The sequence below is a fragment of the Gossypium hirsutum genome, chromosome D10, assembly GCF_007990345.1.
Source record: "Gossypium hirsutum isolate 1008001.06 chromosome D10, Gossypium_hirsutum_v2.1, whole genome shotgun sequence".
Taxonomy (NCBI): Eukaryota; Viridiplantae; Streptophyta; class Magnoliopsida; order Malvales; family Malvaceae; genus Gossypium; species Gossypium hirsutum.
Genome location: NC_053446.1, coordinates 17,624,733 through 17,640,688, shown reverse-complemented (window position 1 = coordinate 17,640,688; position 15,956 = coordinate 17,624,733). Strand labels below are relative to the sequence as shown.

The 15,956-nt window shown below is 30.4% G+C and overlaps 1 protein-coding gene across 1 annotated transcript; it reads left to right on the top strand.

The window, feature by feature from the left end:
• The first annotated feature begins 590 nt into the window (after positions 1–590).
• Positions 591–1,404, top strand: LOC121222160 (acyl-coenzyme A thioesterase 13). The gene is made up of 3 exons (XM_041102139.1): positions 591–789; positions 877–1,020; positions 1,098–1,404. The coding sequence occupies exons 1-3, from the start codon at positions 622–624 to the stop codon at positions 1,257–1,259; spliced, it is 474 nt and encodes a 157-aa protein (XP_040958073.1). The 5' UTR covers positions 591–621; the 3' UTR covers positions 1,260–1,404.
• The last annotated feature ends 14,552 nt before the right edge of the window (positions 1,405–15,956 follow it).

Genomic DNA, 15,956 nt, shown 5'->3' with positions numbered 1-15,956 from the left:
TTATACTAATTTTAATTTAATAATTTAGTTTTTAAAAAGTTAAACAAAAACAACATATTTTTTAATTGGTACATTGTAGTATTATATATTTAATTTGTATGTTATTTAAATTATATAATATATAAAATAAATAATATATTAATAATTAAAAAATAAGTTGAATCAGATTGAACTTAGGCTCTAAATATTACAATTCAAGTCGGATTCATATTTTAAACGCTCTAAATTTATTTTTTAGATTTTAGTATTTTTTTATTAAACTTTCTTAAATTTTGAAATTGGGCGAGTAACTTACTATAAATTTTTTTAGAAAGTATTATTAGTACAATTAAAAGACAAATATAAATACATATCCAAGAAACCATAACTATTAACCTATAGTCTCATAGATATAATTGAAGATTTTTATTAGTGGGGTTTCACCCACTAGAAAGCTAAACCAATTTTGCAAAAATCAACGGATGGATGCGAGCTTAGAATTGAAAATATAAAATTTGGTTGGTATTATTTAACTTTTAATTAAATCGATAAAATTTATATAAGATGGAATGGCCGGCTGCAGGTACAAAAAGGCAAAAGGGATGCAGCAGCATGAAATGAGTTAGGGAATAGCGAGGAAGAATGGAGTTGGAAAGAGCGAAGAAATATCTGGAGAAAGGTGTGGATGGCAATGCCGATGGCAATGGAGGAATGTTCGAAAACTTCATGATGCAAGGTCTTGGTCTGCTCCTCGACTCCATCGAACGTGGCCGAGTGCTTTGCTCCATGAAAGTCCCCGTTCGACTTCTGGTTGCTTTTCTCTCTCAATTTTTTTTCTTTTAATTTTGAAATTAATGGGGTTGGTTGGTTTAATTGTGTTTTTTTAAATAAAAAAAGAACCCAGGGAATACGTTTCATGGGGGAGCCACAACATCACTGGTGGACCTGATTGGCTCCGCGGTTATACTCACTTATGGACTTACTTCCACTTGTGTTTCTGTGGAGATTACCCTCTCTTTACTGGATGCTGCTTTCGCTAATGTACCCCTCTCTCTCCCTAATTTAGTTTTATTTGTGTGTGTTGTATAAAAGGAAATTATAGATGGAAAAATATGCAGGAGGAAATAGAGATAGAAGGGAGGGCATTGCGCATTGGGAAGACGGTTGCGGTTGTGAATGTCGAATTTCGCAAGAAAAGCACTGCCAAAATATTTGCACAGGCGCGTCATACTAAGTACCTCCATCTCCCACCACCACCACCTGTTCAAACCAAAATGTAAATGCCATGCCCATCTTTCAATCATGATTGTATTTTTCATAACCATTTTAAGGCGCCTCACTTTCTAGTTCTTCGACCCATGCTTGTAATAAGAGACCTTTTCTTGGATTCCTTTGCAATATATACACTACTTGCATGCTCCTCATGTTCACTGCACGCATGCATGTGATATGGTATAATATATATATATATATTGCTTGTTTGAAATGCTCCATTATCATTAATCTTACCATTTGGTCAGCTCCCCAACACTTGAAAAGCTCGAGCTAAGCTCAACTAAATTCATTTTTTCTTTCTCATTCATTATACTTTTGCATATATAATTTTAAATATTTGAAATATTTATTAAAATTAAAAATGTTTGATTAGGCTTTCAAGCAATGTGAATGAAGTATTAAGAAGACCAAATTCAACTCAATAATTATCGAATTGAATTCAAATTCTTTTCAAGTTACACTCAAGTTATTTATAAGCACAAGTGTTTCGTTTATATTTCTATGAACACATACGTCTGCCTTTAAGTTTCCTAATATGCAAAAAAATATGATAAATAATTTTATCATTGTTACGAGGTGATATTCACGAATTATATTTTTTTCTACATTACACAATAGAAATTACATCTTTTATATTTCATATAGTCATTGGGTCAAATTCAAATAGTATCATTTAGGAACAATGTGTTTGAAGTCATTAAGATAATACCATTCAAATTCGAAACTAATAACTACTAATTTTTTTAAAAAAAATTAATTAAATTTAAATTTAAAAGTTAAACAAAAATTTTAAATTCAAATTAATATGTGCACTTCATGAATTATATAACATATTCTATTATCTTGTAACTAAAGGCACCTATATGTGCAACTACCATTTACCTTGGAACACAATTTCACTAATTGATCTTTTCACTAATATTCAAATTAAAAAAATGCTTTCAATCTGTAAATCTTGAATCAAGACCTTCCTAAGATGGCTCATCCTCTAATAAACTAATTACCTCAACATTTGGGATAGAAAAGGCATCTTTCGCCACAATGTTGATATATTAAACATTGGGTCACTCGTAGATATTTGGAAGGGTCTTGAGAAAAACTAGTCAATTTGCTACAAGATCAATTTGCTGTTTACACGTATGTTCATACGTGAGTTTGAACAAATAACAAAACAAAAACAAAAACAGAGAAAGTAAAGAGAGATTTGCACATAATCGTTTATCAATGCAGTTCAGAAACAATCTACTTTACGATGCCTTACTCTATGAATGGTTTCATTTCACAATTGATTCAACCACCTATTGGCTAAACCCCAATCTATTGCTCAATGAGTAGTTTCAATCCTAATAGCTAGCTCTAACTTGTTACAACAACTTACCTAAAACCTCACTTGTAAAGGTTCAATCTCTCACAAAAAAAAATGCTTACAAATAGAATGTGAAATACAAAGAAAAATAACAAAGATAGCTTAATCAAATCAACACATCACTCCCTTAATCAATGCATCTTCCATGCATATTGATTGTCTATTTATAGGCTTAATATGACAACCTATTCAATTAGCATAGTTTAAGATAAACTCTTCTTCTTCAATATAATAATCAAGATAAATAGCACCCAATCTATCCCAAGATAAAGTAGGATTAATCTCCTTAAAATTAGCCTATAAATCTGTCAAGATAAGTGCAAAAGATAAGCACAAGCCTTATCCACAAAATTAAGTCAATCTCAACCTCTTCAATAACTCCAAATTTGATCATGACTGTAAGGCACAATAAATCACGTCCATAAAACACATCTTAGAAGTCCATTTGCTTATAGAAACATCACATGAAAAAGTCCAAGTCAAATAAGCCAACAAATAAAACACCTAGGTTGTCTTAGCATCTTGACTAATTAGTCATCGATTCTTCAGTGCTTGGACAACCTTGGTCCTAACAATTTCACCCTTTAGCTTTTTGACAAAACATAAGCAAATGGTATATACTCCCCCTATCAACATGTCATCACTTCTCAATATATACCAATAAAATTGTAGCATAAATGTTTAAAACATCGGAGAGTCCAGCTGAACACAAGTTTAGATAATATCACAAAAAAATCAATAAAGCAACGGCACGTCAACATATCTCCTCTTCACACCTGTAGCCATTCTCCCCCTTTCACCATGCCAAGATCTTCAAGAGATGACGCTTAAAAGAGTGCACAACCATTAAACACAAAGGCATGTTTAATAATGAAATAATTCATTAATAGAGGACAGTAAAAAAAATAAAGATCTTCAATGTAGTAGCAACAATAAAACTTCATTTTTAAAAAATAGCTCAGTTCCCCTTAAAAAAACAACAATAGCAAACCAAAATTAAGAACCATAACGACCAAGAATAAAAAAATAATAATAGCTCATCAAGCTCAAAATAGCCTACAGCAACCAATATTAACCAAAAATAGTAGCTCATCAAGTTTGAACTGCTAACATCAACACATGTCATAGTCTCCCATTTTTTTTGTCAAAAAGCTTAAAGCAACTCCCTCTACAAGGGTATTCTCTTAGATAAGCCTAACCAAACTAGTAAAAATGTCTTTCTCAACAATGATCTTTTCTCAAACTATTCTTTCATCTATTTCTTCTTCTGTTTAATCTCTTGTTTGAAAAGGCATCTAGTCAGGTTCAATCTCAGGTTATTTTTCACCTGATGCTTCAACAACTTATCAGTTCTTAAGCCTATTCATCAATATGAGAAAGACTTTCTTTGATAGTTTCGCTTCTCTGCCCATGTGTTTCCTTATCATTCTATATCTCCATGGGAGAAGAAAAGGTTCCAAAATTTTCTTTGATATATGTTTCTCTATACCATTTGAACCAAGAAAGTAATTCTTTGAGAGTCTTAAGGGGAAAGAAAATTATAGAAAATAAGTATTTCAGTTGAATAAAAGAGATTAGGGTGAAAATTTTTTCCCTTTTCACCACCAAGAACGTATGTAATGCTACCAAAACAACCTAAATTTTCACTTTTAAACTTAACCCCTAAAATAATTCCTAAATATAAGAATAAACATAAGATAAATATGCCATAAAATCATAAATAACAGAAGAAAAATAGGCACTTGATTTGGAAATTGTGTGTAACACCCCATTACCTGACCCAATCGCCAGGTCTAAGTTATTAGGTGCCACATTCATTGCTGAAACAACTATAATCAAATTACATTCAATTACAATACATTAAATATTCAAATATAACTAAAACAATTGCATAAAATGATACATAATCTGTCATACTCGATTCTCTTAATGACCCGAACTCAAAGAAGAGTTGAGGAGCCGATTGTATAGAAATACAAATTTGCATGCTCTAATGAGCCGGTTAGGAATGGTTAGATTTCAATCCTGGTTTAGCTAGATTGGAACGAATGGTTCTATAGTGGGAGACAAATTATTAGGTTTGAGTTGTGGTATTGGACTATGGAAACCATGCCAATAGAGTATATATATAGGTGTGTGTGGAAACAAAATTCTTCTAAATTCTGTTTACCAATTTCTTTTCTCTTTCAAAAGCATCGTCTTCTTCAAACGCTCTGAAAAATAAGATGATGTAGCTGAAGGAAGCTCTGGATGTCACAATCGTCATGAGAATTGTAGTCTGGTAGTAGAAAAGTTGAGGAACTGATAAACTTCCTTACCTCTCTGTACTTGTAGATTGAAGAGAGAAGTAGAGTAAGAATACTTAAAAGCTTCTATATAATTATGGATTATGGGTTTTTAAGGGTTGAACACCTTTAGTTTAACCAATAAATGGTTGTCATGCTTAGCTTTGCATGTCGCAACCATCATGAAAACTGAAGTCTGGTATTAGATAAGTTGAGGAACTGGTAAACTTCCTTACCTCTCTGTACTTGTGGATTGAAGAGAGAAGTAGAGTAAAAACTCTTAAAAGCTTCTATATAATTATGGATTCTAGGTTTTTAAGGGTTGAACACCTTTAGTTTAACCGATAAATGGTTGTCATGCTTAGCTATCAAGACAAAAGAGGCTCTAATGTTTGGACAAGCTAAGCTGTCAAGGATAAAGGAAACAAGATGAGATTTTGTAACCTATATTTGGATGTTTTGAGGTGTCGTGCCTTTTGATTAAAACCCCTTCATGACTAATATGTATTGTTCTTACAATTTTATTATGCATGAAAAATGATGAATTTGTATGCTATGAGTGCATAGACTGGTAGAAGTATGTGAATGTTTTAAGAATGATTGTTGTTTGTTTACGAAAATGTCTCGGTGTTGAATATTTGGCATACCGTGTATGCGTATATAGTGTCAAAGTATGTTTGAAATGCATGAATTGCATGTTTTTATTGGCGGAGTAAGGAGAGGGCATTATTGATAGGTTAGACGACGTTAAGATTTGGGAATGGTGTTTCTGTATACTGTCATCTGGGATTGCGGGGTACAAATCGTGATGTGTAACAACTTAATTTTTGTGGTGTTGAAAATAGTGGTTTCAATACCAGAAATCTAATCAATAAGTTTGTAAAAATTAGTATTTAAATTATACGAGTGAAGTATAGTTTTAAATTAAATTTTGACTTGATGAATTTTAGCTAACTAAAATTTGTAACTAAGTAGAAGTGGTTGTTCCAAAAGTCAAGTGGTTTCGGGAAATAAGGTATTGGGACCTCGTTTCTGTAAACTGAGCTTGTAATTATTTTTATTAAATATTTATAGAGTTACTGTTTAGGTATATAAAAGAATAATTTAGAAATTTTAATGTTTAAATAGCTAATTAATTAAAAAGGATTAAGTTGTAAAAGATAAAATTTAATCACTATTGAATTTTAATGATTTAATGGTTTATTTAGTAATTGTAGGAGGTTTTATATTGCAAATATACTATGTTATAAGCTAGTGGACGGTTTTAGGTTCGTGATTAATTAAAATGTATGTTTCAATAAAGGTAAACTAGTAATTAAGTAATTAAACATAAGCAAAATAAAAATAAGAAAATATCATCATCTTCCAAAAGGCTTGGCTACCGAAATTGAAAGAGGAAGAACACCATTGTTTTAAGCTTAAGCTTCGGTCATCAAGTATCCATTGCATGTAAGAGAATTTTTTATCTCTTTGTAAATTTTATGTTTTCGTGATCGTTGTAGCTTAATTTAGCTAGCCCGATGACTATTTTGTAAAATTGTTAAAGTTTTTAGAATTTACCATTGATGAATTTTAGGTATTTTTGAAGTTAAATGATGTATTTGTAATCTTGGTTGTGGTTTAGGATTATTTTGTAAAGGAATTTTTGTTAGTTTTTAGTTAAAGGACTAAGTTGATAAAATATTAAAATTTACATGGAATTCTTATGAATTTTGAAAATTAATGGATTGTACTAGTTTAGAAAGAAATTCAGCTAGCTTGGGAATCTATTAGATTTTGGTAAATTTGGAATTTTGGATTTGAGGAGTAATTATATAAAATGTAAAAGTTCAGGGTAAAAGTATAAAATTTTATTGAAGGGGCTAAAATGTAAATTTAATTACATTATGATATTGAATTGGTTAATTGAAATAAAATTATTATATTTAGATCAATAAACGGAACAATCGATTGATAAGCGTGGAAAAGAAAAAGTCGTTGAGTAGTCGTCGTCGTGTGTGGAAGTAAGTTCATAGTATAAATGAATGAATTTGTATATGTATATATATTAATTGATGTGGTCTGAATTAATTAGGTTGAATTGTTGTATATATTTGACATTTAAATGTTAATTGCGTATTGGTGAAAATTAATAAAAGTTTAGTGTGAATTTACTTGAGAAATAGTTGTGATTATGAACTATGAAATCTTAAAATGAATATAGAAAACGCGTATAGAAATACGGAAGTGCATCTAAGTGATTAATGTTGTGAATTCGGTTAAATTGCCCAGTTGAATGTAGTAAATGATTAGGATAATATTGGCATGTCGATAAGATTAGTACGTGTGCTTGTACAGGATTGCACTTCGATGCCTCTATTTGCACTTTGGTGCCACTGTATTTGCACTATGGTGCCTCTATTAGCATTTTGATGTTCTTTGGCGTGTTTTGGGGGAAACCCGAGTATCCGAGTCAATTTGCTATAGTTCAATGAGCCATGAAACCTTACATTTAAATGTTAAATTACTCTTTGAGTTGGGTTTATGTATAATGATATGTTTGTATATATAAGTATATGTATGAAAGCATGGATTGCTCTAATTTGAGAAAATGTGTTTATTGAAATATATGAATGAATGTTTTATACTAATGGTATGTGACTTTGGAAATGGTTGTCAGGGTTATAATGATTTAAGTTTAATTAGTGATCAGTTATAAGTTAAGGTAAGTTAAATTGAATTTAACTTTGAACTTACTAAGCTTCATAAGCTTACCCGCTTGGTTTTGGTTTTTGTAGTTAACATTTTATGGAATGGGTCGGACGGATCATCTTCCACACTCACACTATCCAGACTCTTTTTCGGTAGCTTTTGTTTTTGAGTCATAGGGTTTGAATTGGTTAAGGTTAATGTAAAACCCCTAACCCGTATCTGTCGTCAGATTAGGTTTACGGAGCATTACCATACAATCAAAAACATTTAAAGTTAACTTCATTTAATAATATAAACAAATCATAAATCAATCATATACATACATATCGTCCCTAAATCGAGCCCTCAAGGCCCTAAAAATACCTTAGAAACGATTCGGGACCAATTTGAAATCATTTGGAAAGTTTAGGAAAAAGTTACAAATTTTGGAATACAGGGGTCACACAGCTGAGACACACGCCCGTGTCTCAAGCCATGTAACCTTCAAACTAGGGACACACAACCATGTCCCATCTTGTGTCCTCACCCGTGTAACTCTCTGAGTAGGGTCACATGGCCGTGTCACACAGCCGTGTGCTAGGCTGTGTAACTCTCGAAATATCCCCACACACCCATGCACCAGGCCGTGTGTTAGGCCGTGTAACTCACTGACTTGCATACAAAGGAATCTTCAGGAGACACATGGCCATGTCTCCAAGCTGTGTGTCACACATGGTTGAGTTACACACCCATGTCTCAGGCCGTGTGGACCTAAAATTCACCTAAAACAAGCCATTCCCAACACCATTTCATGCATAATCATTTAAACCATTTGTGCACACTTAAAAAGCATCAAACCATACCTAAACATATATATGCATATGCCATTTCAAGACTCTAATTCAACTAACCAATATGTCATTCAAATGCACTTCAAAAGCAATCATCAAAAATTTACCTGAACATGTCAACTTACCAAATTTCAAACATCAATATCTAGTTCAATACCTTCCAAAACATGCCACAACTTGACCATGATCTTACCAATTCAATACATACAATTTGAGCCATTCAAAACATGCAACATAATGTAGCCACAATGTCACAATCTAGTAAGGTATCAAATGTACCAACAAGTTAACTTACACAACTTACATACCAAAACATCAACTAAACACCATTATAAGTCCACCTATACATGCCATTACAATTGTAACAGCCCGATTTTGAGTCTAGTCGGAATAGTAGTTTTTGGACCACAAATCCGATGAGGAAAAATGTAATGGCCTGAATTTTCAGAGGTGTCGAAACGGTGATTTGAGATCACTAAATTCAAAAAATGAGTAGAAAATATTATTAATTTAGTGAGTATAAGTTAAATGTGAAGTTAGGAAAATTTTTGAAATAGTGAATAGTACACTAGAAATAAATATTAAAATAATTAGAATAAAAAACGAGGTATCGAGACCTAGAAGATTTTAAACTGAGCCATAAATATTTTTATAAATATTTATGGAGTGTTAAAAAGTTAGTATTAAATTTCCGTTAAGAAATTTTAAAGTTTCGATAATTAATTGAACAAAAAAGACTAAATTGTAATAAATGCAAAATTATGGGAAATGATTAAATAGCTTAAATGATAAAAGGAAGAGGACTTAAAAGTCAAATAGACCCAAGGTCTATTTGGGTTGGACGGCAAAGGTACAAAATCAGCAAGAAAATAAGGAGAATTAAGGGCAAAATTGGAATATTACAAAATTTACTTAATAAAGCTAAGATTGAAGTGGAATTATCTAGATTTTTCTTTATTTTTCTGCATTCTCATCAGCTAAAAAACCATAGAAGGGTTTCCTTAAGCTGGTTCTTCATATTTTTACTACAATTAAGTTCAATTCTTGATTATTTCTTGAAATTTTTGTGTTTTTGTGACTTTTACAACTAAGCCCACTGGTTGTATTCATTAGTTTTTGATTCTATGAAAGAAGTTGAAAGTTTCTATGAATACATGCTGGAAGTATATGATTATTTAGCATGGAATCAGAGTTTTAAATTATTCATATGCTGCTTTTATTGAAAGAATTGAATAGAAAGTGAATGTTTGAGACCTAATAGTAAAAGAGTTTGAAGTTAGGGTTATATGTGGAAATTCTTAATTTCAATAGTTGTGAAATAACTTATAATGTCTAGGTAAAGTACTAATTGAGAAAAATTAGCTTAATTGAGGGGTTAATTGAGCAAGGATTGAATTGTATGAACTTTGAAATTTGGGGCAAAATGAAAATCAACATTTTGCACTAAAACAGTTTTGGACAGCAGCAGTGGTTTAACTTTGAAAAATCACCAAAATTTGTGGAAATTTAATTATAGGGTGAATAAAATATTAAATTAAATCTTATTGAGTCTAGTTTCTAATAGAAGAAACAATGTAAGTAATGGAATTTTAAATTATGAGATATAATAAATTTTGTGAGACAATGTCAGAATGATATTGGGTTCCCCTGTTCTGACTTTGAAAAATCATAAAAAATTTAAGAAAAATAATTATTAGTTATAATTTATATTCTTAGAATCCTTAATGAGTCTATTTTCAAAAGAAACAAATAGAAACATCATCTAAATTCTGTAAAATTAGATAATTCATTTTTAGTGAAGAGTGGTCAGAACTGTTAGACAGCAAAATAGGGGAAACTTTAAAGAATAAACTGTACTATTTGTCTAAGCCAAAAATTCTGAAAATTTTATGGTAATAAGATATGTTAGTCTAGTTTCAGTGAAAATTAACAGATCTTAATTTGAATCTCTCTAGCTCTGGATAAAAATAATTTAGTGACTCTAACTCGGATAAACAACTTTGAATATACATGTGAGTGAATAGTGAAATTATAGTTAATGTTGTTTAAGTGTGTTATACACATTAAGGATGTTGAATGGAGAAGAGGAGGAGGAAAATTGGGAAATATATGAATGATTTGTGTATAATTGGTCATATGCTTGATTATAATTGATAAACGATGAAATAGAAGTAATGCTTATATTTGTGCATTATTGGTCATGGTTTAAGCTCATGTGTGAAAATAAATTTTCATAGTATGTGTGTATGGTATATTCGGTATATGATTTGGCATGAAATAATGTCATGAATGGTTTATGAATTAACACATGTTGGTAGGCGTGATACACGAATAAATGTTGTGCTCATCCATGCTTATAATGCTTATGCTATATGTGTATTTGGCTAACATATTTGGTGTACATGCTTAGACTTTGGCCAAGTAGTGGCTAGATTATGCCACGTTAAATTTATAAGTTATGCATTGAAATGGTAAGTGTCTAATTGAAAACATGCTTGTGATCATGAAAAGGGTGGTAAGGTTTAAATTATGTAATCTCTAGTGAAATGGTTTATCATGTGGTTAGTTCAAAAAAAGAGTTATGTTTAAATACACTAACTTGCGACTATGGTTGAATGATATGTTTATATCTTGTGTGATGTGCATAGGAAACGAGTGTGGAAAGGTAATGAAATAGTAAGTTCATATGGCAGAAATTTAATGATTAAATGTTAATTTCATAAATTATATAGTATATGATTATATATATTTGTTGATGGATTGAGAATAAAATAAAAATGTGAAAACCGAATAAATGATCAAATTGAGCGGAACGCCGGATTTGAGTACTTCTGATTAGTGACAAGTGACAAGTGACAAGTAGTAGCTTTAGCTACACTTATCTGATCAGTACAAGTGACAAGTGATAAGTGATAAGTGGTAGCTTTAGCTACACTTATCTGATCAGTGACAAGTGACAAGTGATAAGTGGTAGCTTTAGCTACACTTATCTTTAAAGCTACCACTTATCTGATCAGTGACAAGTAACAAGTGATAGGTGATAGGTGGTAGCTTTAGCTACACTTATCTGATCAGGGACAAGTGACAAGTGATAAATGTGATCCGTGTAAGACCATAACAGTGCTATGGCTTCGGAAAGTGATAAGTGATCATAGGCAAGACCATAGTTATACTATGGCAAAGTGGAAGTGAAGGACTCAATTTTCCATAACCGTTTCCTAATTTGATTAAGGATGGTAAGTGACAAATGGGCCCAAAAGAATTAAAGTAAATGGATAAGTGGTAGTGTATTTATACCAGGATGATGTTGTTATTTAAGCTAAAGTGATATTTTCATTGCAAAATTGAGAATTTCATAAATGTGTTAGTGAATGGTATAATCGATAAACGTTGAGTTAAATGGTAAATACGTATTAGTGTTAAACTTAATGACATTGAATTGTATGTGAATTAAATGGAAATTGCTAGTGATATGATTTAAATTGTGAGCATGAGAAATTGCAAATTGAATGAAATGGAAATGAAGCATTGAATTGCATGAGTAAGTATCGGGTCTCGTAGGCTCTATTTATTAAGATTATAATATTTTGAGGATATATTGTGAAGAGTTATAAAAGCATGTTAATAATTTTGAAAGTTTTAATTTAGATGAAATTTTATAACTCGATTAAATACATTTACAAGTGTAAGTGTTCCGGTAATGCCTCGTACCCTATTCTGGTGTTGGATATGGGTAAGGGGTGTTACAACAACCTTGGCCAAACATTTAAAAACTATCGATATATATGTTGGATAGTGTGATAGATCTCCGACGAGCTTCCAAACCGATCAAGCTTCTGATAATCTATAAAACATAGGAAAGAAAATACGTAAGCACTTAATGCTTAGTAAGTTCGTATAACAAAAACACAACTTACCATTTCATTTGCATAATGTAAATAGCATAATTATAATACCAAATAAAACTATAAGCTTGGTACAATGCCTATACAACATCACCAAATACACAAGTTAGTGCATTTATACATGGTTCAAATGAATTCATTCGTAACAAGTAACTTACACATTTGTTCATCTCATTTAGGTCACCATTTCCTTTTTATAAGTTCATGATATATTCCATTTGAACACTTAGCATCTCGTTTCCTTTTTATACCCGTTGAACCATCTAGAATTTCATCAGATACTCGGGAAAGCTCACACGAAGTGTGCCTTTACATAACCGTAACCTTTCCTTTTCATCATTGCTCACACAAGTTGTGAAATGGGTCTACTCACACGAGTTGTGGGTCAGAAAATAAGCTACACAATGCTACTCACACGAGCTGTGGAGTATCCGCAAAAAATGCTGGACCTCAGCCATTAGTAGGACATTCAAGACCAGCCCTCAAAACATGAAATCTCTAATGACATGCCATTTGTATCCTATGAATACTTAAGGTTCAACCGAGACTCAACATCCGTCAAATCATCATAAATTTGGTATGATTATACATCGATCCATTTACATTAATATAACATAATAAACATTAAAATTAACAACATTAATTCAATAACCGTTCATACGAACTTACCTCGACAACTAGGGCGTAGAAGTTAAACGAGCTATTCCGAAACTTTTGCTTTGCCTCGATCTAGTCCGTGCATGGTCTATCTTGATCTAAATAGAAAATTTTCAATCCATTTAATACCTATAGTATTCAATTTAGTCACATTTCATATTTATGCAAAATTAATATTTTTCCCCTAACATTTTAACTTTTCACAATTTAGTCCTTAAGCTCATAAATTCAAATCTAAACATTTTAATCCCCCATTCAAGCTAACCAAACATATTAAGGACTTATATCAACCCATACAAACCATCATTTCATTAATTTGCCATGAACTTTTACTATTTTTACTAACAAATCCCTAAATGCAAATTTCATCAAAAATCATTTTACAAAACTTGTTTATTTATCAACAAGGACTCATAATCTACCATTAAACATCAAGAATCATTCAAAAACATTCATGCCATAACCCTCAATCTTTAATAGTTTTACAACTTGACCCTCAGGCTAGCTAGATTAATCTAAAACGACCTCAAAAACATAGAAAACATTAAAAACGGGGTTGAAAATCATACCATGCAAGCAAGGGAGATTAATCAAACCTTCAAACTTCAACAATGGGGTTTCCTATCCCTAATTTCTATGGAGATAAAGAAGATGATACTATTTTCTTTTCTTTTGTTTTAACCTTAATTACCTAATTACCATTTTAACCTTTAAAAACTTTAATAATTTCATCAAAACCTCCATAAACATCCACTATCACCTCATTTTGTCTAATTACCATCACCTCATTTTGTCTAATTACCATCCAAGTTCTTTAGTTTAAAGCTTCATAACCATTTGACCATTTTAACTAATAGAACTCTACTTTTATACTTTTTACGATTTAGTCCTTTTCACTTAATTAATCATGCAAACATCTTAACAAAATTTTAACACGACCCTAATATATTCTTGTAAAAATTAAAATAATAAAATAAAAATTTACTCATAAGATTTGTGGTCCCAAAACTACTGTTCCAATTTCACTGAAAATGGGCTGTTACAGTTAATGTTTCATTGAAAATGTAACTAAGTAAATGTTTAGATATGTTGAAAGTTGTGCCTCATGATAATTTTTGGTTTAGGTGTGTTTTTTTGTTATTGAAATGTGAAGTATGTTTTGTTCTTGAGCTTATGTTTATGGATGGTTGAATATGAGGTCTTGAGCTTATGTTTAAGAATGGTTGAATATGAGAAGAAACAAATGGTAGATTGGCATAGAATAAGTATGAAATTTATAAACGCGAATGCAACTTATTTGGTGTGATTTGTGGATATATTTTGTTATTTGAATTGTGGTGTCATTAAGGGCACATTGGTTAATCATTTAAGTGTTAAAATAGATTGTAATACCCAATTTTAGCCCGGGCTCACATATGGAAACATAATCTTCAAGGATATGTAATCTTAGCTATGATATGCAATCTTAGATATGATATATGCAATCTTAGATATGATATATACAATCTTAGAAGATATGATTTTGTAATCTTAGAGATTTAATTTGTAGATACTCTTTAATCTTAGCCGTTGATGTAATTGATCTGTACCGTTGGATTTGGGGAGGCTCAACTATAAATAGAGGCCTCTCCCTTCATTGTAAGGGACTGAATTTGGGAGTAATAATAACTCTTAAGAGTATTTCCTCAAATTTCTCTCTCTCTCTTGCGTTCTTATTTTGTTGATTTGTGTATAATTTATTTATTGATTTGTATATTGTTGATTTCAAATCTCTTTTTCCCTTATTATTTATTTTCAAATTCATTATTTTCAAATTTGTTTATATTTTATTTGGCCTTATATTTTTTTTATACTCTTTGTTTTAAATTCATTGGTCTTTGATTATTGATGCTATTTAATCCTCTATTTGTTATTTTAGTTTTTTTATTCTTAAATTAATTATTTTAATATTATTAATACTATTATGTGGCATCATTAATCTTGTATCATTATTTACTATTATTATTATTATATTCATGCGCATGCATCGTTTTTATGTAATATATATATTGTTTTATATATAGTATACGTATGTTTATATATATTTTATACATATGTTTTTATTTTTATTTTACTTCCTAACTTTTATATTCATATATATACTTTTATATTTAGTTTCAATTTTCTTTTACTTTTGTATATATGTACATGTATGTATTTATATATTTTTTTAATGAATATATTTTATATATATATACGCATATGTCTATGTTTTTTATTTGCTTAAATACAAACTTATATTTTCAACACATACGTTATAATATATATATCTATATTTATATATTTTTCTTTATTTTCGTAAATGCATTATATATATTTTGTTATAAATTCTATAGGCCAAAATTTTATATGTAAACCCATGTGTATGTCTTTTATTCTTTATAATTTCATGTATATATTTTGTACCTTTTTTCTCTTTATATTTTTTTGTTTATTTCCTTCATTTGCTTATTGATTTATGTTTTCATTTATATTTTGTTCATTTGATACTTTACATGTCGTTGTTTTTTATGTACATTAATTTCGTTTATTTCTATGCCATTGTTGTATTTATTATTGTATTTTACACTTAATGTAGCATTACATCATTTTTTTACAAGATTTTAAAAATTTTCAAAATTGAGATAATACTCGTATTTAGGATTTTCAAGGAAATTGAGCCCTAACGTATTGGGTTCCAATTTTCTTCGTTAAATCTAACAATCGAGAATTGCTCATTAATCAAAAAATAAAATGAAAAGCTTGTTGTCGGGAATTTAATATGTTGTATCCTAACGTATTGGATGTGACATATTGATTTCTCGAGACAAAGATTTTTTTAAAATAATAACAAAGGAAATATTCCAAGTTTAGGATTTTGAGAAATTGTGCCCTAACGTATTGGGCCGTGATTTCTTTATAAATCTTAAACAAATGAATATTCTTTTAA

What these genes read in the sequence shown, in the direction of transcription:
- LOC121222160 (XM_041102139.1), top strand. Translation starts at nt 622, where the DNA reads ATGGAGTTGGAAAGAGCGAAGAAATATCTGGAGAAAGGTGTGGATGGC. An exon ending in AAGTCCCCGTTCGACTTCTG is followed by an intron (nt 790 to 876) that starts GTTGCTTTTCTC and finishes AAATAAAAAAAG; the next exon opens with AACCCAGGGAATACGTTTCA. An exon ending in TGGATGCTGCTTTCGCTAAT is followed by an intron (nt 1,021 to 1,097) that starts GTACCCCTCTCT and finishes AAAAATATGCAG; the next exon opens with GAGGAAATAGAGATAGAAGG.